The sequence below is a fragment of the Hyaena hyaena genome, unplaced genomic scaffold (genome assembly GCF_003009895.1).
Source record: "Hyaena hyaena isolate Hyena2069 unplaced genomic scaffold, ASM300989v1 scaffold_353, whole genome shotgun sequence".
Lineage (NCBI taxonomy): Eukaryota > Metazoa > Chordata > Mammalia > Carnivora > Hyaenidae > Hyaena > Hyaena hyaena.
Window position 1 is genome coordinate 954,851 of NW_024080987.1, and position 17,944 is coordinate 972,794.

General features: G+C 34.7%; 1 protein-coding gene across 2 annotated transcripts in view; it reads left to right on the forward strand.

Moving 5' to 3' along the window:
• The window catches only part of KANSL1L (KAT8 regulatory NSL complex subunit 1 like), a 137,906-nt gene that overhangs the window by 16,654 nt on the left and 103,308 nt on the right, over window positions 1-17,944 (forward strand). For both annotated transcript variants that reach the window (XM_039249978.1, XM_039249979.1), the window contains exon 2: window positions 1,961-3,077. In XM_039249978.1, the coding sequence (XP_039105909.1) occupies window positions 1,990-3,077 (1,088 nt within the window). In that variant the 5' untranslated portion in view covers window positions 1,961-1,989. The remainder of the gene's footprint in view (window positions 1-1,960; window positions 3,078-17,944) is intronic.

The following is a 17,944-nucleotide window of genomic DNA, read 5'->3' on the forward strand; positions in this document are numbered from 1 at the left end:
AACAGTAGCCAGTTCTTTTCTATTTCTCCACCATTTGTCATCTCGGAGCCGCCTCTTTTTTTTTTTTCCAAGGAGACTGAGTTCTACATTGATGTAATTGAAGTTCCTTTGCAGGGTTCCTCTGGAACCCTTCACAATAACAGTGCATCTCTTCAGAGTGACATTGGCATTTTCTGGAATGTCGACAGTTTGATTACTGAGAATAATTTTTATTCTCACAGTAGATGCAGCAAAAAGAGCTTATGTTTGTATTGTATTTATTTGGTAGCATATTATATACTGTACCATTCTTTTGTTTTTAACTTTATACTCTGAGATTTGTGCATATTGATATATATAAATTTAGATCATTCTTTTTAATTGCTGTATAGTATTCCAGTGTGCTTTATTATGCATCCTCTTATTGTTAGATATCTGGGTTGCTTTGAAAGAGTATTTTTCTGCTAGAAACACTGCTGTTTTGTGCACTTGTGACAAAAACATTTTCCAGATTGTCAAATTTTGAATCAATTTATAGTCCAGATAGATGTGAGAAATATTATTTATCCACATTGTCATAATAACTGATATTTCAGATTTAAAACATTGTTTTCAATTTAGTGGCTGGAAAACTGGTCTTTTGCTTTATTAATCTATAATTCCTTCATTACTAGTGAGATTGAATATGTATTTAATGACCATTTGGATGTCATCTGTGAAGTGTCTAACTAGTTTCCTCATTTGTAGGAGTTCTTTATGTATTCTGGATATGAATTCTTTTCTATAATATATGTTGCCAATATATTTTCCTAGACTATAATTTGCATTTAAGCCTGTATACATATTTTTTAACTGCATTAAAACTTTCATGCCTTTTGACCTTTGATCATTTTTGCTAGTCTTTGTGAAGGATCCCCTATTGGTCTTGTGTTTTTATACAGCAGTGAAGGGTATAGAGTTAACAGCTAGCTCCTAGGGACATACGATATGAGAGCATGGCCATTTAAATGACTACTAACTGTCATGCATTGAAACAAAAATTATGGAGTAAATTTGCAGAATATCTTATAAAACTCATAATTTTTAATGATATACTGATTTTTTTCACTATGCAGTCTTCATTATTTTCAATGGTATAGGATTAGCTTATTTAATTAATCAGACTATATGGGTTACACTTTTTCTTTTGATAAAATACAATGAAATTTGTTTAGTTATAGGATTAATCTTTACTAGTCGTCTGTTACAGTCCCCAGTATGTTCCAAGCAGGAGTAACAGCTTTTATAATTATAACTGATCACTCTACATTGTGAAAAGGGAAAAAAATTATTACAGATGCTTTTTCATGAAAAATGTTTGCACATTGCTGATCAAGCAGGTTTTAGCTATCATAATATTTTTAACAGTTGTGAAATTATATACTTTTTTTTGTAATGCAGTTACTTACATCTTTTAACATTATTTAGTATTTTAGTTAATATTTATACTGTTCAGATTATGAACTTTAAGTTGAGAAATGGAGGTTTTGAGCAGTTTACTATATTTTATAAAGATAAGTAATTCTTACTTTGGCATAAAGTATGAGATTAAGTCACATTTTCAAATATAATTCCCTGATTCCAGATTGGAATATTTTTTTTTTTTGCCTTTCATTAAACATTGTCAAAAAAAAGAAAAGAAAACAAAGAAGGAGTCCTGAGGCACATCCACAAGCATTTGTCTAACACGTGCTAGGTAATGTGCAACCTGAATTGGAATTTTTGGAACTGGGCCCACAGTCAGAGTGAAGAATAGTTTAGTCTTTATTGAATTCCTTATGAATTAGGAAAGAACAGATATTATTAGGAGCTAGGAAATAAAGGAGGAATTTGGTTTCATTTACATTTTAATCAGAAACATTGAAAATGTTGCCTTTGGAAAAAGTATAAGCATAAACCTTTTATTCTAGATATTTGATCATTTATTTTTACATTATTTTAGGTTTCCAGTAATTATCTGCAGGATTCGCCATGACCCCGGCTCTGAGGGAGGCAGCAACAAAGGGTATCTGCTTTTCATCTTTACCAAGCACCATGGAGTCTGACAAGATGCTATGCATGGAAAGTCCAAGAACTGTAGATGAAAAGCTAAAGGGAGACACTTTGTCTCAGATGCTGGGATTTCCAACTCCTGAACCTACTCTTAACACTAACTTTGTGAATTTAAAACATTTTGGCTCCTCTCAGTCTTCAAAACATTATCAGACGGTTCTTTTAATGAGTTCTAACTCTACATTAAATAAATACAGTGAAAATTACAAACAAAGGAAATTAGGGGAACCCAACTGCAGTAAGCTGAAAAACATACTGTGTAATGGCAGCAACATTCAGCTTAATAAAATCTGTCATTCTCGTTCTGAAGAGTTCATCAGAAAGGAACCTCTGTCAGATACCACAAGCCAGTGCATGACAGATGTACAAATTATTTTGGATTCAAATACAACCAAAGACACTAATGTAGATAAAGTACAACTGCAAAACTGTAAATGGTACCAAAAGAATGCACTTTTGGATAAAGTTACTGATACTGAAATTAAAAAGGGTTTATTGCACTGTGCTCAAAAGAAAATTGGGCCTGGCCACTCAAATGTGCCTGTTAGTTTCTCAGCTGCTGAAAAAGAGGAAGAAGTGAATGCTCGTTTACTTCATTGCGTAAGTAAACAGAAAATTTTACTTAGCCAGGCTAGAAGAACTCAGAAACATTTGCAGATGCTCCTGGCAAAGCATGTTGTTAAGCACTATGGTCAACAAATGAAATTTTCTGTGAAACATCAGCTCCCCCAAATGAAGATCTTTCATGAACCTACCACAGTTTTGGATAGCAGTTTACCTAAATGCACTGAAATTAAGCCAGAAGTCAACATGTTGACTGCAGAGAATAAATTGTGGAGTGATACAAAAAATGGCTTTGCACGGTGTACAGCTGCAGAAATCCAAAGATTTGCACTGTCTGCTACAGGGCTGTTGTCTCATGTTGAAGATGGTCTGGATTCTGATGCAACTGATAGCAGCTCTGATGATGATTTGGATGAATATACCATTAGAAAAAATGTGGCAGTGTAAGTGCAAAATTATTATTAGACCTTTTACTGTTCTGTATATAGAAGCAATTTTGTCTTGATTTCAAGATACATTAGGTTTTCTAATACTTTAGTGCCATAATCTTTAAATTCTAAAACTTTGGTGAATTTTTAAAATGTTTGTTTGTTGAACTATGTGTGAATATATACATACTGTTTAAAAATGAGTTAACTACTCTAGGAAAAATCCATATAGGAGTAATGTACACTCTAGCTAAAAGTAAGCATCTTTCCTATTCTTGAATAGAATAGGCTATAGACAAGGCTGAAAATTTTGCATATTTTAGCCAATACGCATAGTCAAAATTAAAAAATTTAGTCTGCATGCAGGGAGACCTCATTGGCTTTAGGAGTTTATTAGTTGAGAGTATATGTAAGTTGATCTCTTTTTTTTTTTAAGTTGGGAACTATTTACTTTTGAGGGCAGGAGAGGGAGGGGACACGGTGCAGGGGAAGAGCAGAGGGAGAGGGACAGAATCTTAAGTTGGCTTTACACTCAGTGTGGAGCCTTACGTGGAGTTTGAACTCATGACCCTGAGATCATGACTTGAGCCAAAATCAAGAGTTGGATACTTAACAGACTGAGTCACCCAGGCGCCTCCCCATTTTTAAAAAATTACATATTTATATACTCCTTGAGTTCACACCTTTCAGCTCTGGTCTTTACCAATTTAGTCAATTATAGTGTCAGCTGTTAAATACCTATTGAATACTTACTATGTTCTGGACCTGGAAGATTCATTTGTGGGCAAAATATTCATAGTCTCTGTACTCTTGAGAGTCTACTTTAAAAAGAGGTGTATCTAGATGTTTAAAACCAAACACAGAGGTAAAATAGTTTTATATATTACACCATGTTGATATTTCATAACAGCTCTATCTGATAGAAGTTTCTGAGATGATAGAAATTTTCTGTATCTGTGTTATCAACTAGCTTTATGTGGCTATTGGGCACTTTAATGTGGCCAGTGCAGCTGAGGAACTGAATTTTTAGATTTTATTTAATTTGAATTAAGTTTTTTTAAATAGCTAGATAGAACATGGCTTTCAATGTAGCTTTCATGGAATCTGTTAATGTCCCTAAATTGATGTGAAATGCTGTGCATATGTGGTATTTTGAGAGGAAGAAGTCCATCATTTTTATCAAATTCTCAGAGATGAATGAGAATCATTACAGAATTAGAAGCTGAACACATTAATTTTTACTAATAAAATCAGTGTATCAGTTTGTATGGTGAAGAATAAATGTAAAACAGAGCATTTCAGTCTTTTGGTGTTCTGTTATTACTATATTTGAAATGTGTTTGAATGTGGGAGTTAATATTAAGCACATATTATTTTTTTCTAACTGGCATTGTGCTATTTACATATGTTGTGTTATTTAATCCTTTCAATAATCATTGGAAGTGATTGTTGTTATCCTTATTTCACTTAAGAAGAAACAGTCTCAGCATCGTTAAGTAACTTGCCCATGGTCAAAAAGCCAAATAATTGATGGAACTAGAATTCTTGTCCATGTATGTGAGACTTAAAACCAGTGTTCTTACTACTGGACTGTGCAACTTTGTAAACGTATCATTCATTGATGCTAATAGCTGCAGAAATTATTAAGTACATGTGTTCTGAAAGATGTTCAGAAATTTACCAATTTATATATATATAATGCTTTTAAAGTAATTCAATTTAGTGAAATTTAATAGGTAAATTTAGTAAATTATTTACTTTCCTGTTGTAGACAGCTAATGGGAAAGTTTGTCTCTTTTAAGCTAGAAACAAAAATCAGAAAATCATGTCTTCCTAGACTGTTTTGACTTTCATTAGGATTTTCTTTTATTGATCACCTCTAGTACTTAATTTGCCATATAGTTTATCATTATATCATATTTTGTTCTATATGATTTGCTAATTTATCTGTTAGTCTTAATAACCCAACACACAGTAAGAATGGAAAGTACATTTCATTGTGTTTTTACTTATTATCTATTTTCAAGTAATCTCTACCCCCAACATGGGGCTCAAACTCAGTAATCTGAGGTCAGGAGTCACATGCTTTAGTGACTGAGCCAGCCAGGCACCCCTGAAAACCACATTTTAAACTTAAAAAAAATCTCATATATAACAAGCATATAAATACTGATTGGTTAAGACATTTTCAGATTTGCCTTTAAGGGAAGCAAACCATGAGAGACTCTTTTTTTAAATATATTTTTAAATTTTCTAGGAGAGAGAGAGAGAGACAGCGTGAGCAGGGGAGGGTCAGCGAGAGAGGGAGACACAGACTCTGAAACAGGCTCCAGGCTCTGAGCTGGCAGTCAGCACAGAGCCCGACGCGGGGCTCGAACCCACAAACCGCGAGATCATGACCTAAGCGAAAGTCGGATGCCTAACCGACTAAGTCACCCAGGCACCCCAAACCATGAGAGACTCTTGAATACTGAGAACAAACTGAGAGCTGATGGGGGTGGGGGAGAGGGGAACGCGAGTGATAGGCATGGGAGGGCACTTTTTGGGATGAGCACTGGCTGTTATATGGAAACCAACTTGACGTAAACTATGAAAGAAAATAAAAGATTTGCTTTTATTCCTTAAGTTTAGTCAGAGAACACTTAGTTTAGACATTTATATAAAATATTCAGGAATAGGGAGATAGAAAACTATTAAAAGATTTTTTATACAGAACATCAAGCAATATACATTTCACTTCTTTTCTTGTCAATTTTGGCAGTTTATTAAGGAAAATTGAAGTAAAGTAGCCTGGGAAAAATTGGGTTTGGGCTTGGAAAGTTTATTTCTCATTCTTTCTTTTTCCTGTAATCAGCTTGGACAGGCTCAAGGACATATATTTTAGGAAAATAATGAATTTAAGAAGTTTAATATTCTTTAAGATATACTTCTAGCTTCCTGCATTATTGACCATTTGTTTTATTAAAAATTTTGTTTTTTTCTGAGATAGAGAGAGCGTGAGCAAGCTGGCGAGCGGGGGAGGGTCAGAGAGAGAGGGAAATACAGAATCCGAAACAGGCTCCAGGCTCTGAGCTAGCTGTCAGCACAGAGCCCGACATGGGGCTGGAACCCGCTAACCATGAGATCATGACCTTAGCTGAAGTCGGACGCTCAACCGACTGAGCCATCCAGGTGCCCCTGGCCATTTAATATTAAGATCCTTGGTTACTAAAGCTTATATCTCTATTTCTAGAATTTAGATCTACTTTGTTCACAGTTTACATTCATCTGATTGATTCAGATCATTAACACTAAATTAATATAATAACTTTGAATTCTTAAAGTCACTGAATTATTTGATAATTGTTCAGGTTTTTTGTTCTTTTTTTTTTGCTATTTGAACTATATTTGCATTTCTTGATTTTATGTGTCTTCCCCAAAATTGGATATTAACTTTGCTTTGAATATTTTTAATACTAATAATGTGGGAAATATTATTTTTTAGCATTTTATTAATTTGATGACTGAATTTTGAGAAAAAACAAACTTAATTATTTGTATCTTTTGATGTGATTATAAAAATGATTTCTGTTTTTTTAAAATTGAGGTTATTTTACAGGTTAAATTCATTTAGTAATTTAACACATTTGTCTTGATAAGTTTTTTTAGTCTATTTTTATTTTTTTAAGTTTATTTTTGTTATTTCCTGTATATTTCTGGAAATTCACTTTTCAAATGTAGATGAATATTTTTTTAATGAATGAAGTTCAAGTTAAACCTTAAACATAAAATATATTTTAAAATGCATTTTGTGGACCTAAATTTTAAGTAGTGCTAATGCAATTACATTTTCATTATCTTTACTGAATATGAATAGACTTCTCAATTGTAAGGTCTACAGTGGCAAATACTAAAGTTTACTTCAACTTAATTTTAAGTAACTTAAAGGCAAATACTACTTTTGTTGTTATTGTATATTCATTGCCTAGCATTATCTGCTTTTTAGTGTTTTTTATTTTTGTATTTGTTAATTAAATGAATTTTTCTATATTTGAAAATATAGTTTTGAAGATACAAAAATTGGGTTTGGTAGTCTATGAAATTTTTCTCCATGTTTGTTTTTTCTCTGTCCATTCTGTAGTTTAGTTTTACTTTATCCTCCCACTCCCTTCCTTTGTCTCTAGTGCAAAACTGGCCATAAGATATATCTTATAGATCTTAGAACCAGCATGAGTGTATATGCAATGAATGGATAAATGAAATACAGCATGACAAAACATGTACATTTAAAAGTGTTTTATTATAATATTTAACATTTGTAACTTAAAAATTGATAAATGAATTATGCTTATTTTAAAAATCTTAGATTATATTATTGTAAATGTCTTCTATTCCTTTTTTTTTAAGTCCTGATATGAAAAACAAATTTCTTCATTATGATTAGTGAATTTAGCTGTAAAGGAATATAATTTTTAGGAAACTTGAAAGCACTCACCTTCGCCATTACCATTTCCATTATATATTTGACTTGACCCTTTTCTCCCCCCCACCATGTGGTCAATAGATTAATTCATAATGACATTACTAATTACTTTAAAAATAACTTTTGGTTTACTGGTGTCTTTTAGAATTTTTTTTAAAAGCTGTTTTTCTTTGGAAAGGAAAATACAATTTTATGTTTTTTGTAGTTTTGAAGTATAATCCTTATAATATGAATAGAACCATCCCCCGTGTTCTGTTCTTTTGGAGAAGGAACGCAGGTTTTGCACCTACAGTCATGGCTTGCTCTGTGACTCTGCACAAAGGTTAATGTTATTTTTAACCCTTTGAATCAGATTCCTACCTTTAAGAGTTCTAGAGATAATTAGATGAAATACTAAATATAAAGCACCTATACATAATAAGGCACAGATTTGAAAGCTAATAAAGAGGGTCTTATCAAGTAGTTTACTATTGTAAGAGAATGGAGCTTAATTATTCCATGAGAAACTTGGGGAGCCATGGTAAAATACATGCCTGAGTTAACCCATTTGAGAGGTAAGGAAGCTGGAGTGTTTGTACATCACGTCCCATCAGTTACTAGGTGAAGGCTGTTTGATGTGTTAATTCCCTCGCCCTGTTCTGCCACTCTGGTGACAAAGCAGGCTCATGCAACAACAGAAAAGCCCTGGGTAAAAGAAATACAGGTGCTGACATTTGGAAGTCAGGTCTTTGAGTTCTGAACTGCTAAGTTTTAGGGGATATGGGTGAGTTACTGACAGACTCTACTACAATTATGTTCTCTCTCATCTGGTGGTAAAAGCTTAGAGTGCTGGCATTTTCTTCTTGGAAATGATGAGCAGTTACTTTCATCTAGGTTGCATATGGGAAAATGCACAGATTTTGACACAGACATATTCTGATCCTCCGAGGTTGTAAAAAGGGAAGAAACATGGTTAAGTCTTATTTGAGGAAACCTGACCTGATCAGTATCTACTGAATCACCCAGCTGTCTTGGGTGTTGGGAGAAAAATCTGTTTCCCCAAATTAGTCCCTATATATTCAGATTTCTCTGATAATTGGCAGTCTTGATAAGGAAATTCTTTTAAGCAAAATTAGACATTTACCAGGAAAAGAGAGAACTGTTGCTATTTAGGTTAGAAGCTGTCAGGTCAGTCTTTTTAGATTGAAAGAAAATAATTTCTTGCAGACCTACAAAAGTGAATATTTATAGTTCGTGCTTTCTTTTGTAGCAGTAGAAAGGAAAAGAAGTAAAATCAGGTGATGAATTTCCCATTGAGAAGTTGGACAAATGGGACTATGAACTTGGTCTGACATTCAGAGAGTAAAGAGACTAACATTTCATTAATAAATTGCAAATAAGAGTAGCTTTATATTGGTATAATGTGAAGTTGGCAAGTTAGTTTTGCATTTATTACCTTTTAAATCCTCTATAATGTGGAAATACATGAGAAAGGTCTGGTTTTGTTTTATTGTACTTGAATGGGAAACAGAAAAGTTGAATGAAAAACAATCCTAAAGAAATTGTAATACTTGAGTGACAGTTTCTGACAGAAGAGCAGAAATTCAAGTGAATTACAAAATGGAGTAAGAGCTACAAAATGGTAAAGAAATACTTTATGTCATGGCATTTAGACATCTTTGAAGAAGGTAATATTTCGATTAAACTCATTATATATATTTTTTAAATTTTATTTTAAAGCAGTTTTAGGTTAAGAGCAAAATTGAGTAGAAAGTACAGAGAGTTCTCATATATCCCCTATCACCTCACTTATGTAAAATCCCCCATTACTGACCTCCCATACCACAGTAGTACTGTATAGGCACATCATTATCACCAAAAGTCGATAGTTTATTAGTAGGGTTCACTCTTGGTGTTATACATTCTATGGGTTGGACAAATGTATATGGCATATATACACCACTGTAGTATCATACAGAATAGTTTCACTGCCCTACATATCCTCTGTGTTCTGTCCAATTTATCCTTCTCTCCCCCAACCCCTTACAGCCACTAATCTTTCTACTGTCTCCATAGTTTTGCCTTTTCTAGAGTCATATAGTTGGAATCATACAGTGTACAGTCTTTTCAAATTGCTTTTCACTTAATAATATGAATTTAAGTTTTCAAAGAAAACTTGTCAAATCTTTTCCTGATTTGATAGCATATCTCTTTCTAGTGCTAAATATTCTCTTGTCTGGATGTACCATGATTTACTTATATTTTCACCTTTTGAAGTTGTCTTGGTTACTTCCAGGTTTTAGAAATTATGAGTAAAACTTCTATAAACATTTATGTGCAGATTTTTTTTATGTGAACATAAATTTTCAGTTTATTTGGGTAAATACCAAGATGTGCATTTGCTGGATTGTATGGTAAGAGTATGTTTAGTTTTGTAAGAAGTTAACCAAACTGTCTTCCAAAGTGGCTGTACTATTTTGCATTCCAATCATCAATGAATGAGATGATTCTGCTCCATATTTTTGTCAGCATTTGATATTAGTGTTTTGGATATTGGTTATTTCAGTAGGTATGTAAAGGTATTTGACTGTTGTTTTAATTTGCAATTCCCGACATATGATGTTGAACTTTTTTTTATATGCTTATTTGCCATATCTGTATGTTCTTAGGTGAGGTGTCTGTTCAGATCTTTGTCTATTTTTTAATTGGGTTGCCCATTTTATTGTTTAGAAATAAAATATAAAAAGAATTGATTTATTGAATCTGTAGATTGAGTTGGAAAAAACTGACATATTGACAATGTTGAGTCTTTTTTTATGTTTATTTTTGAGAGAGAGAGAGAGAGAGAGAGAGAGAGAGAATGCAAGTGGAGGAGGGGCAGAGAGAGAGAGTATCCCAAGCAGGTCTCACACTCAGCACAGAGCCTAACAGGGGGCTCGATCTCACAACAGTCAGATCACGACTTGAGCCGATATCAAAAGTTGGGTTCTTGACTGACTGAGCCCCCAAGGTTCCTCAATAGTAAGTCTTTGAACATGGAATCTATTTATTTAGCTCCTTAATATCTTTCATCAGAGTTTTGAAGTTTTTCACATATAGACATTGCATATATTTTATAAGACTTATATCTAAGTATTTCATTTATGGTCATGCTAATATAAATGGTAATATGTTTTTAAGTCAAATTCCACTTACACATTGCCAGTTTATAGGAAAGCAGTTGACTTCGTATATTCACTTTGTATCCTGCAACCTTACTGTAATTATTAGTTGCAGGGCTTTTTGTGTGTAATTCTTTTGGATTTTTCCTATAGATAATCATGTTACCTATGAACAAAAAGTTTTATATCTTCCTTACAAACCGTTGCATCTCTTATTTCCTTATTGCATTAGCTAGGATTTCTATGATGTTGAAAATTAGAAGTGAGGGCATATATTACCTTGTTCTTTTTTTTTTTAACGTTTATTTATTTTTTGAGAGACAGAGACAGAGTGTGAGTGGGGGAGGGGCAGAGAGAGTGGGAGACACAGAATTTGTAGCAGGTTCCAGGCTCTGAGCTGTCAGCACAGAGCCCCATATAGGGCTCGAACTCATGTACCACAAGATCATGACCTGAGCTGAGGTTGGACGCTTAACCGACTGAGCCACCCAGTCTCCCCTATATTGCCTTGTTCTTAATCTTAGTGGGAAAATTTCTGGTTTTATATCATTAGGTATAATGTAGCTGTAGGTTTTTGGTAGATTATCAGGTTGAGGAAATTCTCTCTTGTCCTAGTTAACTTGAGAGTATTTTCGTTTGTTTTTGTTTTTTAGTATAACAGAGTTTTTATCCTGAATTAGTGTTGAATTTTGTGAAATGCTTTCTGTGTATCTATTGATATGATTATGTGATGAATTACATTCATTGATTTTTGAATGTCAAGCTAGTCTTGCATACCTGGCATAAATCCCACTTGGTCATGGTATGCAAGTCTTTTTATACATTGCTGAATTTAATTTGCTAATATTTTGTTGAGGATTTTTGCACCTATTTCCATGAAGCAAATGATCTGTAGTTTTCTTCTAATATCTTTGGTTCTGGTATTAGAGTAATGCTGGCCCCAAAGAATGAGTTAGGAAAGTGGTCCTTCTGCTTCTGTCTTTTCAAAGGGATTGTAGAGGCTTGGTAAAATTACTTCCTTAGAAATTTACCACTGGTAGAATTTACCAGTGAATCCCTTTGGGCCTGGTACTTTCTCTTTTGGAAGGTTATTAATTATTGATTCACTTTCTTTAATGGATATAGACCTATTCAGAAGGTCTATTTTTTTAATTTACATATTTTATTTATACCAAACCCAGGAGTATATTTTTAAGGTTATCCAGTTAATTAATATACAGTTTCTGGTGTACAGTATAGTGATTCAACACTTCCATTCAGTAATCAGTGCTCATTACAAGTACACTCCTTAATCCCCATCACCTGTTTAAACCATCTCCCCACCACCAACTCCCACGTGTATTTCTTTTTGTATGAGTTATGGCAAGTTGTACATTTCAAGGAATTGGCCCATTTCACCTATTATATTTGTGGACTTAAGAATTGTTCATAACATTCCTTTATTATCCTTTTAGTGTTCGTAGGATCTGTGGTGATGTCTCCTCTTTAATTTCTAATCTAAGTAATTTGTGTCATCTCTCTTTTTCCTAGTCCGGCTAGAGACTTTGGAGTTTATTGATCTTTTTGAAGAACTATTTTTTGGTTTCAGATTTTTAATTTTGTATTTTCAGTTTTATTGAGTTTTCTAGTTTTTATTATTTCTTCCTTCCTTCTGGTTACTTTGGGTTTAATACACTCTTTTTCCAGTTTCCTGAAGTGGAAGCTTGTATGATGGGTTTTTAGATTTTTAAAAAAATTTCTAATCATTTATTGCTATATATTGTGTAACTTTCTTTTATGCTTTCCCACAAGGACTGTTGTCACTGCATCCTACAAATTTTGGTGACTTGTATGTGCATTTTCATATAGCTTATATTAATATTTATCTTCAGATTTCTTCTTTGTCCCATGCATTAGTTAAAATGTGTAATTTGATTTTCAAGTATGTGGAGATTTTTCAGTTAGTGATTTTTTTTAAATTAATTAACTTTCAGTAATCTCTACACCTGTTGTGCTGTTGTGCGGTTTGAATACATGACTTTGAGATCGAAAGTTGCATGCTTTTCCAACTGAGCCAAGCAGGCACTCCTGTTTATTATTGATTTCTAATTTAATTCCATTGTGGTCTGACAGCAGACATTACATGAATTTTTTTTAAACTAAAGTTTGTTTTATGTCTAAAATGCAGTCTCTCTTTCTTCCCTTGGTGTGTGTGTGCGCGCGCGTGCATACACATGCATACGTGTGTGTTTTGAGATTTTATTTTCACGTAATCTCTGCATACAATGTGGGGTTCAAATTTACAACCCGATATCAAGATTCACATTCTCTTCCAATTGAGCCAGCCAGGCACCCCTCTTTTATGTTTCTTATTAACTTGAGAAGAATGTATAATCCGCTGTTGTTGAATGAGGTAGTCTGTCAAGGTCAGTTATGCCTAGTCGATGAATGGTTCAGCTGTATCCTTACTGGTTTTCTGCCTGTTGCATCTGTGCATTTCTGATATAGGGAGTCTTACAGTTTTCAACTATAATAGCAGTTCCATTTATTTCTCCTTGCAGTTCTTTCAGTTTTTGCCTCACATAGTTTGATGCTCTTTTCTTAGTCACATACACATTAAAGATTATTATCTTCTTGGATGTAGACCTTTTTGTTATGGGGTAATGCCCCTCTGTAATCCATCTCCTTACTGTTAATCTGAATGTGTTTTTATATTTAAAATTGGTTTCTTTTTTTAATTTTTTTAATGTTTTATTTATTTCTGAGAGAGAGAGGGAGAAAGAGAGAGAGAGGCAGGCAGCGTGAGCAGGGGAAGCTCAGAGAGAGAGGGAGAAACAGAATCCGAAACAGGCTCCAGGCTCTGAGCTAGCCGTCAGCACAGAGCCCAACGCGGGGCTCGAACCTACAAACCATGAGATCATGACCTGAAACGAAGTCAGACACTCAACTGACTGAGCCACCCGGGCCGCCTAAAATTGGTTTCTTATAGATAACATATAGTTGGGTCTTGTTTTTTGACCCACTCTGACAATCACTGACTTTTAATTGGGATAGTTAGACCATTGATGTTTAAAGTGATTATTTATGTATTAGATTAATATCTACTATATTTGTCACTGTTTTCTATCTGTTGCCCTTGTTCTTTGCTCCTGTTTTTGTCTTCCATACTTTTAATGCCTTTTGTGGTTTTAATGAAACATATGATTCCACTTTTTTCCTTTCTTAGAATATTAATTATACTTTATGTATATTTTTTATTTTTAGAGAGAGCGAGCAAGCAGTGGAGAGGGGTGGGACAGGGTGGCGGAAAAGGATGGAGAGAATCTTAAGCAGGCTCCATGCCCAGCACACAGCCTTTTACAGGACCAGATCCCATGACCCTGGGATGATGACCTGTGAGAGACTAAGTCAAGAGTTGGCTGCTCAACTGACTAAGCCATCCAGGTGCCCTCTTTAAAAAACTCTTTTTAAAGGTTACATTTACAGCTAATCCAACTTTGCTGTGAAATAACCCAGGAGGTACCTTATAATGACAAAATAATACTATTTTTCCTCTTTTTTAAATCACTTCTGTCATTTATTTCACTTATACACAGCATATATAAGCATATACACATGCATGAGCACATTCATAATCAACTATATCATTGTTATAATTATTTTGAAACAGATTTGTTACCTATTAGATCCACTAAGAATAAGAAAAATATGGTGTGCCTGGATGGCTCAGTTGGTTAAGCCTCCAACTTCAGCTGATGATCTCGTGGTTCATGAATTTGGGCCCCACATTGGTCTCAGAGCCTGTAGACTGCCTCAAATTCTGTGTCTCTCTTTCTCTCTGCCCCTCCTCTGCTCCTACTCTGTCTCTTATCTTGCTTAAAAGTAAATAAACATTAAAAAATTTAAAATAATAAGAAAAATGAAAGTTACTGTTTTACCTTCACTTATTCTCCAGTGTTCTTTCTCTCTTTATGTAGATTTGTTTCTGACCTATGTGATTTTCCTTTTCTCTGAAAAACTTAACATTAGGCATATAGGGGAATGATGTCAATGTAATGAAGAATTTGATGTGGGTGTTTTTCAAAACACTTAAAACATATTAATGTTTTGGAATGAGCACGGGCAATTTTTTTCACAATCAAAGAGAGAAAACCTTAATGGTATAAGAAAAGTGCTGATGGGGCGCCTGGGTGGCTTAGTCGGTTAAGCGTCCGACTTTCGCTTGGGTCATGATCTCGCGGTTCGTGGGTTCGAGCCCTGCGTCGGGCTCTGTGCTGACTGCCAGCTCAGAGCCTGGAGCTTGTTTCAGTCTGTGACTCCCTCTCTCTCTGACCCTCCCCTGCTCACGCTGTCTCTCTCTCTCTCTCCTAGAAATAAATAAAAAATATTAAAAAAAAAAAAAGTGCTGAAAAGTCTGTAAATGTGCCATCCTATAGTGCAGTAAATTGCTGGTTTATTGGCTTAAAAAATACTATATATTCCACTATGTTAAAAGATCTGAGGAAATTGTAGGTTGCTTTTCAGAAGTTGTGAAGATAGTTCACTGTGTTAAAAATAATCCACTGATGAATAAGGCTATCTCTATATGATAATTTTTATTGAACTGGTCTCTGTTAGAAGTGATTGTCTTCAAGAACTCACATCAAAAGGAATATGAGCTCCAGTGTATGAAGCTTTAAAGGGTGGACTGGCTTATTCTAGATACAAATGCCAATGGAAAAAACTACACTAATATTTTTATAAGGATTGGTATTGTTTTGTTAGAACTCAGATTTTAAAATTCCACTGATTTTGAGTTGTCTGGCTCCAATTCTGTTTTCTCTGTAAATTCAGATAGTTTTATTTTACAGAACATGAGTTATTCAGCAATAGAAGAAATGCCTATGCTCAATTATAGGTTTGTGGTAGTCCCCTTTTAGAGTAACAAGGGTAAGTGTGATCATTTGTTATCTAATTCTTTTCAGTGCCCATCATAGTGGCTCATAGGGCCATCACTAGTCCATTTTTGCAAAAGAGAAAGGTGCTTCTTAAAGAACTCTGAGCAGATTTAGATTTGTAATTGTAGCCTTAAAATGTAGAATTCTTAGCACTGTTTGTACTTTCAGCTGGGCCCTTGTGTACTGTAGAGTTTGGACACAGTGCATGGTGGCTTGGCTTCTTGAACAAAAGAGACATGCGCACACACATACATACACACACGCACACACACAGTGCTTGGTGAGCTGCTGACATTGCATAATTTCAGACTGTTCCTTTAGCATATATGTTTTGATTAGTTTAAAGAGGTATTAATTTTCTTATATGTTCCTGGTTATCAATGTTTGATGTTATGCAAAGATTTTAAAAACACGGTTAAGACTGTTTAGCAGGCCATTAGCTTTGAAAATTTTTTCTGTATAATAGAAAGGGAGTTCTATTGATAGTATCTATAAATATTCCCTACACTCTTTTTTTCTTTCTCACTTCCTTTCATTGGCTGGGAGAAGGGGTGGTTAGATAGTAGGGGAACAAACCTAAATTTGCCAGTTTGATATATGATTTAAACTAATACCTAAAATTTCAGTTTAGGTAATTGACACACTGGATTCTGCCAGAGTCCTAGGTAGAATTGCACAATATATTAAGATTATTCCCTTTCACTTCTAATGTCTTTTCTAGTTCCAATCTCAGATCGTCCTTGGACATCCTAAACCCCACCCCTTGATTTAGTTTATCACCATGTCAAAATTTCCTGGAGTTCACAACGTTTTTTTTTTTTTTTTATGTTTGTTTGTTTATTTTGAGAGATAGAGAGAAAGCATGAGTAGAGGAGGGGCAAGAAAGGAGAGAGAATCCAAGCAGGCTCCATGCTGAGCATGGAGCTCAACACAGGGCTTGTGAGATCATGACCTGAACCAAAATTAAGAGTCAGTGGCTTAACCAACCAAGCCACCCAGGTGCCCCAACAACTGTTTTTTTTTTTCCCTTTATTTTTTGTTTGCTTGTTTATTTTTCCTGTGTGTATATACACCTAGGTAGTAGAATATTAATGTTGTTAACTTGTATGTCAATGAGGCATAATCTTCTTAAAGATAATAAACACTTTAAATGAGAACTTGCTAATCTAAATGATTTTTAAAGCAGCAAATAATTTTGAGGGAGGGGTGTATTAGTTAAGTTATATGCTAAGGTGTCATACATAGCAAGAAGACCTCAATACGAATGTGTAGAATCTAATTTTCTCTCATTTCATAGTCAAGAATTAGGTATGTGGTATGTTTCATAGGGTTTTGCCAGAGACCTGTTGACTTTGCCAGCCTCCAGGATACTGCCCTCGCTTGCATTCTTGAACTTACTTACCAGTTGTTCATCTGATTTTCACACAGAATCATTTCTTAATGTCAAGTGCACACATTGATTTGGCTCAAATCTGATTGTCAAGGACTTAATGACATACACCTAACTGCAAGTCAGACTGGGAAATATATATATAGTACTTGCTGAGCTACCATGAGCTCAGCTAAAACTGAAAGGGTTCTATTATCAAAAAAGAGAAGAATAGATATTGAGAGATATTGGGGGCGCCTGGGTGGCTTAGTCGGTTAAGCGTCCGACTTTCGCTTAGATCATGATCTCGCAGTTCGTGGGTTTGAGCCCTGCGTCAGGCTCTGTGCTGACTGCCAGCTCAGAGCCTGGAGCCTGTTTCAGTCTGTGACTCCCTCTCTCTCTGACCCTCCCCTGCTCACGCTGTCTCTCTCTCTTTCTCCTAGAAATAAATAAAACATTAAAAAAAAAAAGATATTCAGAGATACTGATATATCTGAGAAAAACAGACTAAGCAGTCTGTTTAGTTTGCCTCTTGGCCATCCAAATATCCATACACTCCCTTCTCATAGAGAAAACCTCTACTCCTCAGGATGACAATTCAAAGTCACATTCAGTAGGTGGAGTAATGTCATCTCAGGTCCAGATTTAATTCCATATGATGTGATCTATAAATAAATAGACAATTTTCTAACCCTTTTACACTCTTGTTTGTTTTATGTATGTAGGAATAGAGACAGGAAAACTACAATAAAAACCCCTACTGGGAAAAAGAAAATAAGATACACACGATAGGTTCTGACAATAATTAATAAGAACCTTAATCTTGTTGGGGCGCCTGGGTGGCTTAGTCGGTTAAGCGTCTGACTTTCGCTTAGGTCATGATCTCGCGGTTCGTGGGTTCGAGCCCCGCATCGGGCTCTGTGCTGACTGCCAGCTCAGAGCCTGGAGCCTGTTTCAGTCTGTGACTCCCTCTCTCTCTGACCCTCCCCTGCTCA